This window comes from Schistocerca nitens, chromosome 11, assembly GCF_023898315.1.
Source record: "Schistocerca nitens isolate TAMUIC-IGC-003100 chromosome 11, iqSchNite1.1, whole genome shotgun sequence".
NCBI classification, from domain to species: Eukaryota; Metazoa; Arthropoda; class Insecta; order Orthoptera; family Acrididae; genus Schistocerca; species Schistocerca nitens.
In genome coordinates this window covers 17,664,685-17,683,984 of record NC_064624.1, presented here as the reverse complement: position 1 = coordinate 17,683,984, position 19,300 = coordinate 17,664,685, and the positions used below count along the sequence as shown (strand labels likewise).

Here is a 19,300-nt window from a genome sequence, read left to right as displayed (position 1 = left end):
TGATATAATGTAAGATCTTTTAATGTTTTACACATAAGAACATATGGGCCTCCTAAGTCATAGTAGCTACGCAAGCGTGGTGGCGCCTGTTATCTGGCGCGCTCTGACAACTGCTGAAGGTTGTGGAAAATACTGCGAATGGTCATTTGAAAAGTGTTACTTTCATAGTAAATTTCCTTTTACGCAAGTTGAACTATGTGCAAGAATGTACGATGAATTTCTTAAATCACAGTGTGTTTGACTCTCATTTAAAAATCAACTCTTTGATGATGAGCCATTTGGAAGATTTTTGACCCCAGAAGATCAGACATTTATGTCATTATTAAAAATTTTACTCGCTCATTTGTGTGATATATCTTAAAGTGTAATACGCACATAAAAGACCAACATTATATGTGAAATTTTAGCTTGTCTTGCAGCGTATTAACCGTAGACACCAATATTTTAACTTATGTGAAAGCTTTGCTTTTCTTGTAGCAATACTATGTATATTAATTTAAACCATTAACTGTTGCTGTTTGTGTGTTCGTGCTACTTAACAGTGATGTTGCTATTGGCTGACTACATCACGTGTCCTAAGCTCTGAATATCCGCTGTCATCGGCTGGCGAGATCACCTGACATGACCTATGACTGGCTTACAAAAGCATATCGCAATCTAGATTTCAATGCTTCGGAAAGTAACGTGCAGTTTTTGGTGGAATTCGAATTTATACTTTTGTAATACGAAAATATGCAGTGTACATGTTGCTGTACATCAAAGATGTTTCCAAAAGGTGTTTTTCTCTCCGAGTTTTGTTTTCTAAAGTGCCGGAAATTCTACGCTCTTGTATAAAACCATAACCATTCAAAGAATTGATAAGTTACACAGTACCGAGAGAACATATACTGTCAGTGAACAGGGAAAAAGTGTGTTTTCACCAAGGAGAAAGTGTATTTTTAACCGAGAAATCCAGGAGAAATCCGTGAATTTTTTTTCCTTGTCCGCGTATACACCCTGATCATCTTCAGGAAAAAGCTTTTCACCTGAAGTAGCAACTTGTCTAAATCAGTGACAATTTTACCACCAGTGAAGCCAACCTTCACTTGCTTGGAATTTGCTTCTTCACCCGTTAGGGCCCGGAAGTGGGGCCCTTGTGTCTTTCCTGATGAAACCAAACTCACAATGTGTTATCGGAGAGTTCAGGTTTTGGTTTTTCTAATAGTTTTTAAAGCATTTTCACCATTTACAGTTAACAAAAAACATAAAGATCTTTTTGCTTCTTTTTTTTTCAGTCTGTAATGGTTGTCACTCCATCACCCCTTTCAGAAGCTAATTTCTTAACCGACTCACCTGTGTCAAATCTTTGTAGAATACTGAGTTTCTCCTTGATTGTGCACACAACACATTTCCTTTTCTGTTCTGTAGCAATTTTTAGTCTTTCAGAATTCCTTGCATTTCTTAATCACAATTTAAATTGTATAAAACTACACTGCAGCTTTAAAATTAAATGGAATTCTGTACAAATTTTAAAAAGCACACTGATAAAACAGCAGATTAAAGAGTACAGTAAAGCAAACAGTCCGGCAGTACAGTAGTCTGTCAACTGAGCAGTGTGAGGAGCACGACATAGAGAAACACCTTTTGTGGCAGGAGAAAATCGATCAATAATGCTGGCATTTGCCGACGGGTAATCTGAGAAATCGGTTAATCGAAAGTCGGGTAATCGAGGTTCTGCTGTAGTGTAGGGGTGATTTTGTGTTTTAACTCATTTCTGCAAAGTATTTGCACTAAAATATTACAGAGAATAATTACTGGTTTTGACAAATAGTGACTTAGATTAACTGTAGCAGTATTGTATGTCGTTTAGTTAAATCCCAGCACACGTTGTCTAGCCGGCCGCTGTGGCCGAGTGGTTCTAGGCGCTTTAGTCCGGAACCGCGCTACTGCTACGGTCGCAGGTTCGAATCCTGCCTCGAGCGTGGTTGTGTGTGGTGTCCTTAGGTTAGTTAGGTTTAAGTAGTTCTAAGTTCTAGGGGACTGATGACCTCAGATGTTAAGTCCCATAGTGCTTAGAGCCATTTGAACCGTGTTGTCTAGGAACTCTTGTTGAGGTAGTCTAGCAGCTTATGGAATTCATTGGCAAAGCTATAGCTGAGTTGGAGTAAGAAGATATCTGGCAGGTGGCAGTGCTGTTGCTATAGGCACATTCACAAAATTGTGTTATGTGATCGGTTGCGGTAGGTGTGTGAAGCTGTCGTGCCCAGCCCACTGCAGCTGTCAGGGATCATCTTACACTGACTCGATTGTATTAAATTACTAGAGCATCTGTGCTGATGCAGATTGTAGTAATGAAGATGACTCTGAAGTGGATTATGCTGATTGCAATGGCCACGAATGAGAATGCAGTTGTGTTACAGAAATAAATAGTGAAGCAAGTAAAGGTCATACGAATAAAAATGAGAACATTCTCCAGAGTTGATACTCAGAGCAAAAGCACATTCTCAGAGAAAGTTCTCAGTTTTGTATGAACAAAAACTAGGAAGCATGAACTCTGACCGGGGAGTACTTTCTCTCTACCTCCCCTCCTTATTAAGTAAGTTCTCAGCAAAGAGATTAACATCCAACATCTTTGGTTCTCAGTTTGTTTCGTTTGCTGTGTGTTTTATGATACCGAAAGTTTTTCTCACGTTATTTCTGTGCCCAAATGGAAGATTCAGAATTAGCCTTCGTGAACATTGTAAAAGATTACCTAGCAATCATCAGCAAATCACAAACTCCAGCCGCAAGAAGAGAGAAAGCAGATTGTATTAAGGAAATACAACACCGTTACAGGGTTAGTTTTGGGAAAGAAATTACAGACGGGAAGATTATGAAGAAACTGCACAATATGAAATTGAGCACCGAGGCCAAGGCAGATATAAATAAGACGGGAAACATTAAGATTCCCCGAAAAATTGGAAACATAAATTTTTGTATGGAGATGACTGCAACTATCCACAGAGTTCATGGTAAGCCCCATACTTTCCGTTTTTTTTTAAATTGTTATTATGTTCTTAATGCTGTGAAATTGTGATTCAGAAAAATACTTGTTTTTAACGTGTGAAAATGAAACAGTGTTTGGTAAAATTCGTCTAATATTTGACCACTTTTCTGTAAAAGTATCACAGTGTACTGTGCATGAAACTGGACAAACCCCTCCCACATTTCTGCGTAAACCTGCTTGCTATATGAAACTGAATCGTGACACACACTACTATTACTTTTTTTTCTCTCTCCCTTTATGTTTATTAGGAGCTTGTGCAGTAGGATTTTCACTAATATTTCACGATGGGTAGTGACGTAAACTTTTTTGAAGTCTAACAAAGGTGATGACTGAATTCTCTGTTTTCAGACTTTTTGACATTTTATTACCCATTAATGACAGATAATTTGGTCGCGAAAGCTCCTTCCTGTTCGAAATCCCGTCTGATGTTTTGAAACTTCTCAGTAGAGTTGCACCTGAATTCTTGTGTGTCTAATCCTAGACAAAGTCTTAACACGGTCGAGTCACCTCGATGTGACCACCGTCTGTGTTCGGTGTCAACGTGCAGTAACCACTCACAAATGGCAGGTGTCGGCACTAGCAATGTGTGCTTATATAAAGCACATTGGGGGCATGTGGAAAACATTGCAGTTGTTGTCATAAAGGGAAAATGGAGCAATTTATCTGATGCCCAAAACGGTGCGATCATTGGCTTTCTTACCGAGGGTGGAAGCATTTCTCAAATGGCTAAGTTTGTAAACGATCGCAGAGGTGTGTACGGGCGAACAGACGGGCAACTGTTCAGCGAATGTCGCTGCACGTGGGCCTCCGCAGCGGGCACCCGGTTCGTGCCGACTATTGTTCGACGACGAAGACTGGAATTTGTGTTCTGATACTGCAACTGCACGTCCACTGAGTGGTGACTGCTGTCATTTTCAGATGACTCACATTTTATTCTCCATATGACAGGTGACCATTGGCGTGTACGGCACGAACTGTCCGAAAGCAGACATTATTGTCTGGAGAATGTTTTTGTGGCATTCCCAGGATGGTTGGCATTCTGGGAGGTGCAGTGGATCGACACAAGTACGCGTCTATTCTCGGGGACCACATCCACTCGTACGTGCACATTGTTGTTCGTCGGCACGGTGCCACCTACCGGCAAGTCTGCGATGTCTCGACGGAGTTTGCAGTGCGCATGCATCGTTCAGATACCACCGGGATGACCTTTGTGTAGTCCCCTGACTGCCAAAGCCCCCAATTAAAACCCAGTAGAGACTGTGGGCCTGCCTCAATTGGGCTATTCCTGCAGTGGATCCTGAACTGAGAAAACTAGTGCAGCTGGCCACCGCAGTGCAGTCGGCGTGGCTCCACGTCCCTCCTGCACGTCTTGCAGTGGTCCGTGCTGCAAAAGTTGGTTACGCTGGCTTTTGACAGGTGGTCACATTAATGGGCTGGACAATGTAGGTGAGAACAAGTAGAGATGTGCCTCAATAATTATTTGGATCCATTGGGATTAGGAATAAATTTCTCTCTGACTGCAAAACATTATATTCAATTCATTTTTATTGTGTTGTGATCATCTTCGAGAATACCGACCCTGTCTTGAGACGGACCTGGTATATACACTAACCGGCCATTAAAATTGCTAAACCACGAAGATGACGTGCTACAGACGTGAAATTTAACTGACAGGAAGAAGATGCTGTGATATGCAAATGGTTAGCTTTTCAGAGCATTCACACAAGGTTGGCACCGGTGGCGACACCTACAACGTGCTGACATGAGGAAAGTTTCCAACAGATTCTCATACACAAACAGCAGTTGACGGGCGTTGCCTGGTGAAACGTTGTTGTGATGCCTCGTGTAAGCAGGAGAAATACCTTCCATCACGTTTCCGACTTTGATAAAAGTCGGATTGTAGCCTATCGCGATTGGGGCTTATCGTATCGCGATATTGCTGCTCGCGTCAGTCGAGATCCAATGACTGTTAGCAGAATATGGAATCGGTGGGTTCAGGAGGTTAATACGGAACGCCGTGCTGGATCCCAACGACCTCGTATCACTAGTAGTCGAGATTACAAGCATCTTATCTGCATGGTTGTAACGGATCCTGCAGCCACGTCTCGATCCCTGAGTCAACAGATGGGGACGTTTGCAAGACAACAACCATCTGCACTAACAGTTCGACGATGTCTGCAGCAAAACGGACTATCAGCTTGGCGACCACGGCTGCGGTTACCCTTGACGCATCGCAGACAGGAGCGCCTGCGATGGTGTACTCTACGATGAACCTGGGTGCACGAAAGGCAAAACGTCAATTTTTTCGGATGAATCCAGGTTCTGTTTACAGCATCGTGATGGTCACATCCGTGTTGGGCGACATCACAGTGAACGCACATTGGAAGCGTGTATTCGTCATCGCCATACTGGCGTATCACCCGGCATGATGGTATGGGGTGCCATTGGTTACACGTCTCGGTCACCTCTTGTTCGCATTGACAGCACTTTGAACAGTGGACGTTACATTTCAGATGTGTTATCACTCGTGGCTCTTCCCTTCATTCGGTCCCTGCAAAACCCTACATTTCAGCAGGATAATGCACGACCGCATGTTGCACGTCCTGTACGGGCCTTTCTGGATACAGAAAATGTTCGACTGCTGCCCTGGCCAGTACATTCTCTAGATCTATCACCAATTGAAAACGTCTGGTCAATGGTGGCCGCGCAACTGGCTCGCCACAATACGCCAGTCACTACTCTTCATGAACTGTGGTATCGTGTTGAAGCTGCCTGGGCAGCTGTACCTGGACACGCCATCCAAGCTCTATTTGACTCAATGCCCAGGTATATCAAGGCCGTTATTACGGCCAGAGGTGGTTGTTCTGGGTACTTATTTCTCAGGATCTATGCACCCAAATTGCATGAAAATGTAATCACATGTGAGTTCTAGTATAATATATTTTTCCAATGAATACGCATTTATCATCTGCATTTCTTCTTGGTGTGCAATTTTAATGGGCAGTAGTGTATATGTCTAATCGATGTGTGGTACGGTTTTTCTGGAATTGTGGCTTCCTGTCAGCACAGTCCACCGGTAGCATACACGGTAAAACCCTCACCATTGGGGAGATGACTCCACGAGTTGCCGTCGGCAGCAGATTACATTTGCGGAGAGGTGATTTATTGGATTACTGTGTCATAAGAAAACAATCTTTCTTTATATTATCCCTGAACTTTAATACCCCTCCAAATTTCTCTTTGGTTACCTTTATTGCTTGGTCACTGTATAGACTGAATAAAGTGGGGGACAGGCCACAGCCCTGTCTCACTTACTTCTGACCTACTCCTCCACTTTCATTCCACAGTTGCTGTGTAAGTTGTAATTAACATTCCATTCTCTGTTTTTTATACTTGCTACCTTGAGAATTTCAGAGTGTGTGTTCTAGTCGACACTGCGAATTGTCACCCCGGCAACATGTTTTTGGGACTCCGTTATTAAACAATCCGCGCAAATATGCCTTGCGGAAAATCTAATGAACTGTGATAGTGGCTACCAGTTGGACAGTGTGTGAAACACTACCATCTCTACAGTTTGCACTAATGAAGACAAGAGAGTGGACCGACGTTCGTGGTGAGCGGTAATGCGTGGGACAGCTGAGTTCTGTGGGCCTACGAGTGGGGATGTTGCCGCCGGGTAGTGTGGTCCGCGTGTCAACTTGATTTTGATACACACGTGGAATACTCACACGGCACTATACAGGGTGAGTCGGAACGAAGGGTACATGTTTCGAGGAGCAACAAAGTACTTCGTATGAGCATACGTCCATTGTGTAGCAGTTTCCTAGTAAGCTAATGAAAACGTGGGGAACAGGTCAAATGCAGGTGATAGTAAATGAAACACGGTAATTAATGTTTTGTTTAATTGTGTACATTTGCTCACGAAAGATGTCCTCGAAGTCCACCACCAATGGCAGTGCATTTTGCAGTTCTTGTACATAGCTTCTGTGTTGCCGATCTGAGCTCCTTTGTAAAGTCCTTTACTTGAGCACAAGCGTGAAAATACGAGCGAGAAGTTCCTCATTTGTGTCCACTCTGCACTTGTAGACTTTACTCTTGAGTCAACACCACAAACAGTAATCTGACGGAGTGAGATCGGCGACCTCGGTGGCTTGGACCTGGTACTGAGACGTGAGGTAAACAATGTGTAAACTTGTAGGACATGTCCCTCCACCGTGTGAAAGTGAAGTATGCATCGAAACGGTCAGTAAAGATGAGCCGTATGTCACTTTGGGTGTAGTTGCTTGTGAGTGCTGGAGGAGGAGGTCATGCAACTGATACCCATGATTTTCAAACAGCTGTGTGTTGGATACGGTGAAGAAAAGAGCATGCATTTATTTGAAGTTTTGTGTGTTCAGAATCACCAATACTGTAAACATCAAAACATGTACCTTTCCTCGTGACTTGCCCCGTACATTGAGGAATGAAGGACGTCTCCGACGGCTAACTTGAGGATGACTGTCAAGTGCCCACTTTAAATATAGTGGGATGTACTCAATGATGATTGGCTGTAAACCTGAAATTTGTTTGAATTACTATAGTCAAAAACTTCCTCTACATCCCTTCTTTGACCTATCTTCTAGGGTAACTCATAGAGTCGGTAATGCCTTGTATTTTCGAACATGTCTCTGGAACCTAAACTGATCTTACCGGAGGTCAGCTTCTACCAGTTTGTCCATTCTTTTGTAAATAATTGATGTCAGTATTTTGTAAGCATGATTTATTAAACTGTCGTTGTTGTTGTTGTTGTGATCTTCAGTCCTGAGACTGGTTTGATGCAGCTCTCCATGCTGCTCTATCCTGTGCAAGCTTCTTCATCTCCCAGTACCTACTGCAGTCTACATCCTGCTGAATCTGCTTACTGTATTCATCTCTTGGTCTCCCTCTACGATTTTTACCCCCCACGCTGCCCTCCAGTACTAAATTGGTGATCCCTCGATGCCTCAGAACATGTCCTACCAACTGATCCCTTCTTCTAGTCAAGTTGTGCCACAAACTCCTCTTCTCCCCAATTCTATTCAATACCTTCTCATTATTTATGTGATCTACCCATCTAATCTTCAGCATTTTTCTGTAGCACCACATTTCGAAAGCTTCTATTCTCTTCTTGTCCCAACTATTTATCGTCCATGTTTCACTTCCATACATGGCTACACTCCATACAAATACTTTCAGAAACAATTCCTGACACTTAAATCTATACTCGATGTTAACAAATGTCTCTTCTTCACAAACGCCTTTTTTGCCAGTCTACATTTTATATCCTCTCTACTTCGACCATCATCAGTTATTTTGCTCCCCAAATACCAAAACTTCTTTACTACTTTCAGTGTCTCATTTCCTAATCTAATTCCCTCAGCATCACTAGACTTCACTCGACTACATTCCATTATCCTCGTTTTGCTTTTGTTGATGTTCATCTAATATCCTCCTTTCGAGACACTGTCCATTCCATTCAGCTGCTCCTCCAAGTCCTTTGCTGTCTGTGACAGAATTACAATGTCATCGATGAAACCTAAAGTTTTTATTTCTTCTCCGTGGATTTAAATTCCTACTCCGAATTTTTCTTTTGTTTCGTTTACTGCTTGCTCAATATACAGATTGAATAACATCAGCCGGCCGCTGTGGCCGAGCGGTTCTAGGCGCTTCAGTCCGGAACCGCGCTGCTGCTGCGGTCGCGGGTTCGAATCCTGCCTCGGGCATGGATGTGAGTGATGTCCTTAGGATAGTTAGATTTAAGTAGTTCTAAGTCTATGGGACTGATGACCTCAGATGTTAAGTCCCATAGTGCTTAGAGCCATTTGAATAACATCAGGGAGAGGCTACAACCTTGTCTCACTCCCTTCCCAACCACTGCTTCCCTTTCATGCCCCTCGACTCTTTATAACTGCCATCTGGTTTCTGTACAAATTGTAAATAGCCTTTCACTCCCTGTATTTTACCCCTGCCACCTTTAGAATTTGAAAGAGAGTATTCCAGTCAACATTGTCAAAAGCTTTCTCTAAGTCTACAAATGCTAGAAACTTAGGTTTGCCTTTCCTTAATCTTTCTTCTACGATAAGTCGTAAGGTCAGTATTGCCTCACGTGTTCCAACATTTCTACAAAATCCAAACTGATCTCACCCGAGGTCAGCTTCTACCAGTTTTTCCATTCGTCTGTAAAGAATTTGCGTTAGTATTTTGCAGCTGTGACTTATTAAACTGATAGTTCGGTAATTTTCACATCTGTCAACACCTGATTTCTTTGGGATTGGAATTATTATATTCTTCTTGAAGTCTGAGGGTATTTCGCCTGTCTCATACATCTTGCTCACCAGATGGTAGAGTTTTGTCAGGACTGGCTCTCCCAAGGCCGTCAGTAGTTCTAATGGAATGTTGTCTACTCCCGGGGCCTTGTTTCTACTCAGGTCTTTCAGTACTCTGTCAAACTCTTCACACAGTATCGTATCTCCCATTTCGTCTTCATCTACATCCTCTGCCATTTCCATAATATTGTCCTCAAGTACATCACCCTTGTATAGACCCTCTATATACTCCTTCCACCTTTCTGCTTTCCCTTCTTTGCTTAGAACTGGGTTTCTATCTGAGCTCTTGATATTCATGCAAGTGGTTCTCTTTTCTCCAAAGGTCTCTTTAATTTTCCTGTAGGCTGTATCTATCTTACCCCTAGTGAGATAAGCCTCTACATCCTTACATTTGTCCTCTAGCTTTCCTTCTTAGTCATTTTGCACTTCGTGTCGATCTCATTTTTGAGACGTTTGTATTCCTTTTTGCCTGCTTCATTTTCTGCATTTTTATATTTTCTCCTTTCAGCAATTAAATTATTTCTGCTGTTACCCAAGGGTTTCTACTAGCCCTTGTTTTTTTTACCTATTTGGTCGTCTGCTGGCTTCACTATTTCATCGCTCAAAGCTACCCATTCTTCTTCTACTGTATTTCTTTCCCCCATTCCTGTCAATTGTTTCCTTATGCTGTCCCTTAAACTCTGTACAACCTCTGGTTTAGTCAGTTTATCCAGGTCCCATCTCCTTAAATTCCATCCTTTTTGCAGTTTCTGTAGTTTTAATCTACAGTTCATAACCAATAGCTTGTGGTCAGAGTCCACATCTGCCCCTGAAAATGTTTTACAATTTAAAACCTGGTTCCTACATCTCTGTCTTACCATTATATAATCTGTCTGATACCTTCTAGTATCTCCAGGATTCTTCCATGTATACAACCTTCTTTTATGATTCTTGAACCAAGTGTTAGCTATGATTAAGTTATGCTCTGTACAAAAGTCTACCAGACGGCTTCCTCTTTCATTTTTTACCCCCAATCCATATTCACCTACTGTTTCCTTCTCTCCCTTTTCCTGCTCTCTAATTCCAGTCACCCATGAACTGATGGTTCAGTAATATTAACACATGTCAGCACCTCCATTCTTTGGAATTGGAATTACAGTGTTAAGTTCTTTTAGAAGTCTTGACAGTGTTTTGCCTGTCACCTTGCACACTAGGTGGAATAGTTTTCTCGTGGCTGGCTCTCTCGAGGTTCTCAGTAATTTACTCTAGGGCCGTAGTTTCCACTGAGATATTTCGTTGCTCTGTCAAATTTTTCTTGCAGTACCGTATCTCCCATCTCTATTTCATCTACTTCCTCTTGTCTTCCTGTTCACCACCACCTCCTTCATCAGTTTTCAGCCTCTCTTCTGCTTCTGTTCCTTCCATTATACATGGTGTCCCAGGGAGAATGATCAATATTCAGGGGTGTGCCAGGAGTGAAGATTCAGAGCCAAAAAATTTAGAAATTAAGGACTCTAAAATGCATATCTTAAGAGCTTAGTAGCAATCGTTCGTTGGAAGAGGTGTGTTTTAGAGTATCAAAAATGAATGAGTGCTCGTAGCTCTTAAGACTTTGACCACTGTGGACAAGCTAACTCGTTGTGCTTCAGCACACACTGTTTAAATGCAGCAGCTGGGTTTTCCTTAATCATCATTGACATGTTTACGCTTCCCGTTCTGCTGACCCTCTCACTGCTGTGGACAAGTTAGCTCTGTAGCTTGGTGAATAAAAATGTCCGAGTATTCATCGTACAACACACGTGTCACTTTGTGTGCTATCGTTTGCATAAAACCTAATTTAGATATCTTGAACTGTTTACAAAATATGACGATTGTTGTGACCACACGATTACTGATGCTCGGGGGGGGGGGGGGGGGGGGGGATCAGGCACACTGTGTGTCAGATATAGAAACTGATATCTTGAGAATGAAATGGAGATATTGTTGTGCTCTCAATTTTAAATAAAATTTTGGTATCTTATCTACATTTCATACACTGAAATATACAAACTAAAATCAACCGTAAACGAAGCATACGCAATGTGTTTTTACATCTGCAAACACTTTAAAGCTTTTTGCAGTGCTTTAGTTAATTTGATGCAGCACAGTAACTGTGACGAATGTGGTCCTTTATCAAGCAGAGATATCAGACCGTAAAATGTGCAAAAATCAAATTTTTTCACCAAATAGTTTTTTTGAAAATTGGACGATGAGTATTTCATAGCTGCTGTAATGCTGTCGCTCAGCACAGGTAACGGCATTAGGCAAGCAGTGACAGCGACGACATAGTGGTCTCAGCTCGGAAAGCAGAAAGTGTGTCCGTAGCAGTCAAATGGTTTAGATATGCGTTTTACTTTCTAAATATTCCTTTCACCTTTTTGCTTTCCCTTACCATGTGAACTCTTTATATTCATTAGCTGCTTCTCATTTCTCCAAATATGTCTTTTTAATTTTCCTGTATATAACTTCTTTCTTCCCTCTAATTACGCATGCTTCTACAGCCTTGCGTTTGTCCTCTAGCCAGTCCTGGTTAGCATTTTTGCAGTTTTTTTCAATCTCATGTTTCGTATGTCTGTATTCTGTTCTGCCTGGTACCATTTCATATCCCTACAAATTTACACCTGGGTGTTTGACTCGACAGTTGTGACTCATTAATATTGTAGTCGGAGGACGACACGCAGTTTTCGATTCGTAAACTGTACAGTTTTATATTTTTTAACATTTACAGCATGTTGCCAATCTTACACCACTTCAAAATCCTATCAAGATGTGATTGATTATTTTTGTAGCTTTTGGCAGATGGTGCTTTGTTTTAGAAACCTGTATCACATCTGTGAAAAGTCAGTTTGCTCTTAATATTGTTTGCAGGGCTATTAATGTACAATATAAACAACAAGGATCCCAACACATTTCTCTGGGGCAGCCCTGAAGTTACTTATACATCTGACGATGACACTCTGTCTGAGATAACATGCTGCATCCTTCCTGTCGAGAAATCCTCAGTCGAGTCACAAATAGATTCTGCTATATGAGTAAATGATGGGCAATATTACACCTACACTTAATGAAATCAATTGTCGTAACTTCCTGGCAGATTAAAACTGTGTGTTTGTCGAGGACTTGAACCTCGACCTTTGCCTTTCAGTGGCAAGTGCTCTACTGAGGGGAGCTCAGTCGGTAGAGCATTTGCCCACAAAAATCAAATTCCCCTTTTCAAAGCTTGGTCCAGTAAAGAGTTTTAATGTGTTAACAGGGTTCAAACAAAAATTGTTATACAAGTTGTGATGTAGTAAGGGAAAAGTTTTCAGTGATCCGGAAAATGTATAAGTGTATAATGACAGTCTTGTATCACAATGTATATTTGTAACCAGCGATTACAAATAAAAATTGTGATCCAAGATTGGAAGTGTAATAAAACAGATACTGTTACATTAGATGTAAGTCATCGTTTATCACAAATAGTAATTATTTTGTGTAATACTGTGGTGGCAACACTTTGCCGAAAAGACTGAACTGCAGTAACACTCCCGTAGTGTAAGAAAACAGTCTGCTTGAAGATGAGGGATTGCCACTCTCATAACATGGTGTGGAGCTTATAAGTGATGACAATGAATTTTTCCTCAGTATTTTGTTTGTCACGTATGTGTATTGTCTTGGTGATAGATAAGATATCTCGTTTTACTTAATCTAGAGAGAGCTTTTGGCAATGTTGATTGGAATGCACTCTCAGAAAATCTGAAGGTAGCAAGGATACAGTACAGGTAGCAAAGGGTATCTACAACTTGTACAGAAAAGAATCTGCCGTCCTAGGAGTCAACGGAAGCGGTGGTCGAGAAGAGAGGGCGACGGGGCTGGAGCCTCTCCCTGATGTTATTCAGTCTGTACTTAGAGCGAGCAATAGGAAAAAAAACGGAGGAGAAATTTTGCTAGAGAACTAAACTCCAGAGAAAAGAAGTAAAAATGTTGAGCTTTGTCGATGACATTACTTGGAAGAGCTGTTGAATGGAGTGGTCAGTTTCTTGAAAGTTTGAATTGAACATCAGTGAAAGTAAAGTAAGTACAATGGAATGTTGTCAGATTAAATCAGGTGGTACAGAAGGAATGAGATTACGTAACACGGCTCTAAAAGTAGTAGATCAGATTTGCTATTTGGTCACCAAAATAACTGACGATGTCTGAAATAGAGAGGATATAAAATGCAGATTGGCTATGCTATAGCAGGGAAAGTGTTTTTGAAAAAACATCTAACATTAATTTAAGTGTTAGGATGTCTTTTCTGAAACCATTTGTCCAAAGTGTAGCCTCGCGCAGAAAAGAAATGTGGACAATATGGATTTCAGACGAGAAGAGAGTAGCAGCCTTTGAAATGGGGTGCTACAGGAGGATGCTGAAGATTAGGTGTATAAATCAACTACCTGAGGAGGAGGAGGAGGTGGTGGTAATGAATCCAATGGGGGAAAAAAATTATTGCTCAACTTGATGAAAATGAGGGATCAGTTGATAGAACGTGTGCAGAGATATCTGAGAGTCATCTGTTGGGCGATGAAAGATAAAAACCGTAGAGGGAAATCGAGGGATTACTGCAATATGTATATTTGAGTGGATGTAGGGGGCAGGACTTATGCAGAGATTAATCCAGGGCTGCAAAGGATAGACCACAGTCTGATTCACAAATGATGGCAGTTTGGACTCACAGTTCGAGGCACGGGCAGGAAATGCATCTACTGAGCAGTGCAACAGTTGTGGTACGCGTGTGTGCGCCTTTTGTGATGAAAGCGTGTCTCCTGCAAATTATTTCTCTCGCTCACTTCTGTAGACTTCATCGCTTACCACCATTGTCAACAATAACAGTTCACAACAAATGGAATATAAATTCACTAAATAACTCTGAACAATCACTTTAACGCCCCGAATTGGCTATGGCTTTCGCAATAGAGTGCTCAGAATGCTATTGAATGTTCATCAGCTGTCGGAGAGTAGGTGACCAGAACGAGCCTAAACTCCACCGCCATTGTTAGTGGCTCCAACTGCAGCGTGGAAAGCTGCATCGAACCAGTCTTGTAACTGAAAATCACGACGATGACACAGTTTTAACAGCAATAGTGTCAGTTGTTGAGTGGGTTCACCTTTCTCGTAGTGCTAACCTATTTGCTTATTTGACTACAGTGGGAGGGGAGGGGGGGGGGGTTCGAGTGCTACTGTACACAGGCAGTTAACTTGCTCTTTTATTTTACACAGGTTAATGGGCACTACGAACCAGCATGTCACCTGTGTGGTTGTGCGGAACGTGACATAGAAGAGGCTCTCGGGCTGGGAAAGGAAGCCAGTGACGTGAGTATTGTAGTGATTTTTGTACGTGAGAACAGTTTTCTTGGACAGTTGTCAGAATAATCTTGCAAATAAACATACCTGTGTAGGACATAGATGCAACATAACAAATTCTAAGTATGTTGTGGGATGCTATGTAAAACTGCCACTGTCTGTACTTATCTTTTCTAGGAGGCAAACTTTATTAGCAGGCAGTACCATAACAGCCCCAACACCCTCAAATGAACACACATTGTTTTGATTTATGAATCTTTCAGTAATAAGTTACTGTGTGTGGTGAACACAATTTTCTACGGTTACGAATACGGGCCGTGTACGGCAAGTGTGTTTCGATGTTTTACGTGCTATCTGTTCTCTTGTAAGGTCCTGTGTTGTGACTCAGGTGTGCACTTGCTTTGCATAAAAAATACAAAGCCATATAATGTAAATTTAGGGCAGTAGCATTAAACTTACAATAATAAGTGATAATACTCATCTTTGATTTTCGTTCAGCCATTGACATTGGGCTCGAGTATCTCTACGCTGCACAGAGTAATATTTCCCTGGGTTCGGTTGCACAAGACATATGTACAACGTAGTAATGAAAAGATGAAAACAGTGATTTAATATTAACTTTCACTGGCATTTTAATGCATTTTAGTCATTTTTCCAAGTACAAAACTATTTACAACTGAGGCTGACACAGTAAGGCACGGCATAACAACTACTACTATCTGTGAGCTTTGACACCCGTCTATTTATACAGTTTTGACAGTAAAAATTAATACATTTGTTGTTGAAATTGTAATTTTAACAGATTTACAATCACAAAAATCAAACTTAGTTATATTAGATTGCATTATGGTATATGTGATGAAACATAAACACAGATTGACTACTCACAACAACAAAGCTTGTTATAATTACGTTTTAAGTTTGTAATATAAGCAGTTTGAACAGTATGTAGACATTGAGTCGTAATTAATCAAATTATTAATGCATTTCCAGTTTTAGTAACATTTACAGTATATTGCAACATTGGCATGGATAATTTTGCGAAATGTGTTTGTTTTACTCATAAGTTAAATGTGAATGGTAAATACAGTAATGTTTACATGTCTGACAAAAGAATTTACTTACATTGTAGTCAGTTGTGACAAATTTGCTAATAACTGAAATAATTTACTTACCAAGCGGTGACAGGAGTACACACATTTGAAGTATTAAAGTTTGCAAGCTGTCAGAACCAGTGGCCCCTTCTTCTGGCAGAAGGGTTGAAGGGGAAGGATCAGAGGTGAAGGAAAAGGACTTGTGAGGTTGAGGAAAAGGTGTAGAGTTCAGAAACGTCACCCAGAACCACGAGTCGTGGGAGACTTACTGTACGGGAAGAGAAGGAAGGACTGATTCCAATCCAATTAAATTATATTTTCAAATATTGATTATTTTCATTGAATTAAAATAATTTAATAGACAAAAATCATGACTTCAAATATCTGTGGAAAAAAAGTGTATTAGGTAACATACTGAATACGGTATCAGTCACTTCTTTATAGTATCTCCCAGTCTGCCACATTACAGCATGGAGGAATGAGTTTTGTGTGTGGATCAAGTTAATGTTGGAATCGTAAGTAGTTCATGTGTGCAAGATAGAGAATAACAAGGTACTGTGCCGTGTGCAGCTGTAATAGTTCCTATTTTCATTCTAGGTGGGTAACGCACAATGTGGGTGATTGCTAGCAACTAATTCAGTGCTGGCTGTGTGAGAACTCTTCCAGTTGTGCTCCATAAAGAGACATTTGACATGAAAACAAACACACACACACACACACACACACACAAATTCCTTAGAATAATCTCCTAAAAAGAAATTCACATTACATAAATATGAATGAAAGGAACAAGAAAGGTGTTGACATGTAGCAATTCCTTGGAAATGTCTTGATAGCTAAATACTGTATATTTATCACAGATTTCGAGTCATCATCCTCAAATAAGTGTGGTCAGTATTAACACAAAAGACAGAATCAGAAAAGTTTTTTATATAAACCACAAGATCAGTGTAACATTAGGAATGAAAGTATGAGTATCAAGTACTTAGAGTATGCTTAGGAAAGCGCATGCAAGTTAACAACACAAGAAAATTGTTCATTGACATGTGTACGTGCAAAAAACTGTCACTGTGAGACCATCCTAACAAAGTTAGAAAATTTGTTTTTGTGTTGACACGGGCCATCTGTGGCCTCAGTAGGATGATAACTGCTTGCTTTGTTGGAACAATAATAAAAAATGCATATTTTTTTTTCTTTATAATGACGGCATGTACATTGCTGTCTCATGATCGAATATTTGGATGTTGTGCCTGGTATGCTGTACATTCTTTGTATATGTCCCATGATAGTTTTTATTCAAACAAATGCAATGTTGTTATATTTTTTCATTGATGATATGATGCTTATTGTAAAAAAAAGTCAGGTTTACTGTAATAAGGCATATTTACAGTGTTTTGTATATTGTGAACACTATGTAAAAGTATACTTCAATCCTTGAGATCAGTGCCATCTGGCACCAAGTTGAAGCATTACGGTTCTTGAGTCTGCTGCCTCAAGTCTAGCGTGTGACATCTCCAAGTAATATCTTTTTGAAAATACACTTAATGGCAACTGCAGATGAGAGTGTACAATTTTCTTTTATTGCTCACTCGTGCAAGCTTTCCTAAGCATATTGTAAGTGTTTATACTCAGTGTGTACTTTAATTTCCCGATATTTCATTGGTCTTGTAGTCGTTATGTATCTGCTTTTCTAATTCTGTTTTTTGTGTTGGTTTTAGCGACAGTTATCTGACGACTATTACTCGAAGCACGTCACGAATAACGTATTTAGCGACTGAGAAGTTTCCGAGGAACTACTAAGTGGCAAGTCTGAATGGTCACATGCCTTGAAAATGGATGACTTCATCAATCAAATGGAAGAAGTACTTATAGTACTCTACAAACCTGCTAGCATCTAGAAAATAGTGAGAATAGATGTGGACCACAAGAGTGATGTTAAATTTTTTATTTTTTTATTTTATTTTTTTTCCCCCCCTTCTGCTGCAGATCAGTGCTGATGTACTGCTGGCCAACATGCACATCAAGAAAGAACAAGAGGACATCAGCGATCAAAAGGTAATCACACAGTTTGGAAAGAGACAAACATAACTTCTGTTATGTTGTTATAGCACTACAGTGGGAGTCTGTGTTGATGGCTCTTGTTGTTGTTGTTGTTGTTGGTGGTGGTGGTGGTGGTGGTGGTGGTGGTGGTGGTCATTGTTGTCGTTGTAGTTGTCCTGGTCCTCGTTGTCTTAAGTCTGGAGGCTGGTTTGATACAGCTCTCCTTCGTAGTCTATCCTGTACAATTTGAAGAATGACATTTTCCCACCAGACCGTGTATAAAACGTTTTGTTTTTCAAATTACTGGTTTAGGGTGTTGCTCAATCTCAAATGTTTCTGAAAACACCATACCAAATAACAACTACACGTAAATCACGTAATGAAATGATAATTAAATGGACTCCCTAGCTGCAAACAGGCGTTTATATACTTCATTGGGGACATGGCAGACGCTCTATCCATCTGAGCCACCGAAGGCACAGATGAATAGCGCGAGTGCAGGGACTTATCCCTTGCACGCTTCCCGTGAGACCCACATTCCCAACTGTCAACAATCTGTATACGTAATGTACCTAATAGATGTTTGTCCATCATACTCATTACTTGTGGCAGATTGATCTACCAAGTCCATGAGAGTTTGGGCATAGCGTGTGCATTCGCACAAGAAGGTCAATGGCCGGGAAGCCACATTTTAACTGTATATGAAGGTAGTATCTGTTCCCGATAGAACAGTCACCGTTGATCACCGTGCAGCTTTTGCTAGAATGAAATGATAATTAAATGGACACCCTAGCAGCAAACAGGCGTTGATATACTTCATTGGGGACATGTCGAAAATGTGTGCCCCGACCGGGGCTCGAACCCGGAATCTCCTGCTTACGTGGCAGATGCTCTATCCATCTGAGCCACCGAGGGCACAGAGGATAGTGCGCCTGCAGGGACTTATCCCTTGCACGCTCCCCATTGACACATTTTCAACATGTCCCCAATAAAGTATATCAACGCCTGTTTGCAGCTAGGGTGTCCATTTATTTAATTATCATTTCATTCTAACGAAAGCTGCGTGGTCGTCAACGGGAATTGTTCTTTCGGGAACAGAGACTACCTTCATATATAATAAATCACGTAACTATGCTGAGTGTACCATTATGCAATCATAATATTTACCTCTAGTTCTAGTAACGTACTGGGCTACAACTACTACCTCCCCACTCCCCCAAGGGGCTTACCACTCTTTGGTGAGTTTGTACTTGGTTACCATGGAGCCCCAGCCTATGCATCACCTCTTCCCTTTCTGTGCTGCATGTCTATCCTTCTACTATATTTTTCCCCCTCCCTTGGGGAACACATCTGGGCTATTTTTGGGAATGTATTGTAACGTTTCGATAGCGCGGCATCAGAACAGTGCCTCATCTGTTTCTTCTTTCTTTCTTTCTTCGTTCTCCATCTCATATCCT

At 41.0% G+C, this 19,300-nt stretch overlaps 1 protein-coding gene and 1 non-coding gene across 2 annotated transcripts in view; one reads left to right on the top strand and one right to left on the bottom strand.

Annotated features, from left to right (window-relative positions):
• The window catches only part of LOC126213359 (uncharacterized), a 189,382-nt gene that overhangs the window by 17,354 nt on the left and 152,728 nt on the right, over positions 1–19,300 (top strand). The window contains exons 4-5 of the mRNA XM_049941063.1: positions 14,626–14,718; positions 17,790–17,858. Coding sequence (XP_049797020.1) covers positions 14,626–14,718; positions 17,790–17,858 — 162 coding nt within the window. The remainder of the gene's footprint in view (positions 1–14,625; positions 14,719–17,789; positions 17,859–19,300) is intronic.
• Trnat-cgu (transfer RNA threonine (anticodon CGU)) lies at positions 18,685–18,759 on the bottom strand. Its single transcript has one exon. It is a non-coding gene; the product is annotated as a tRNA-Thr (tRNA).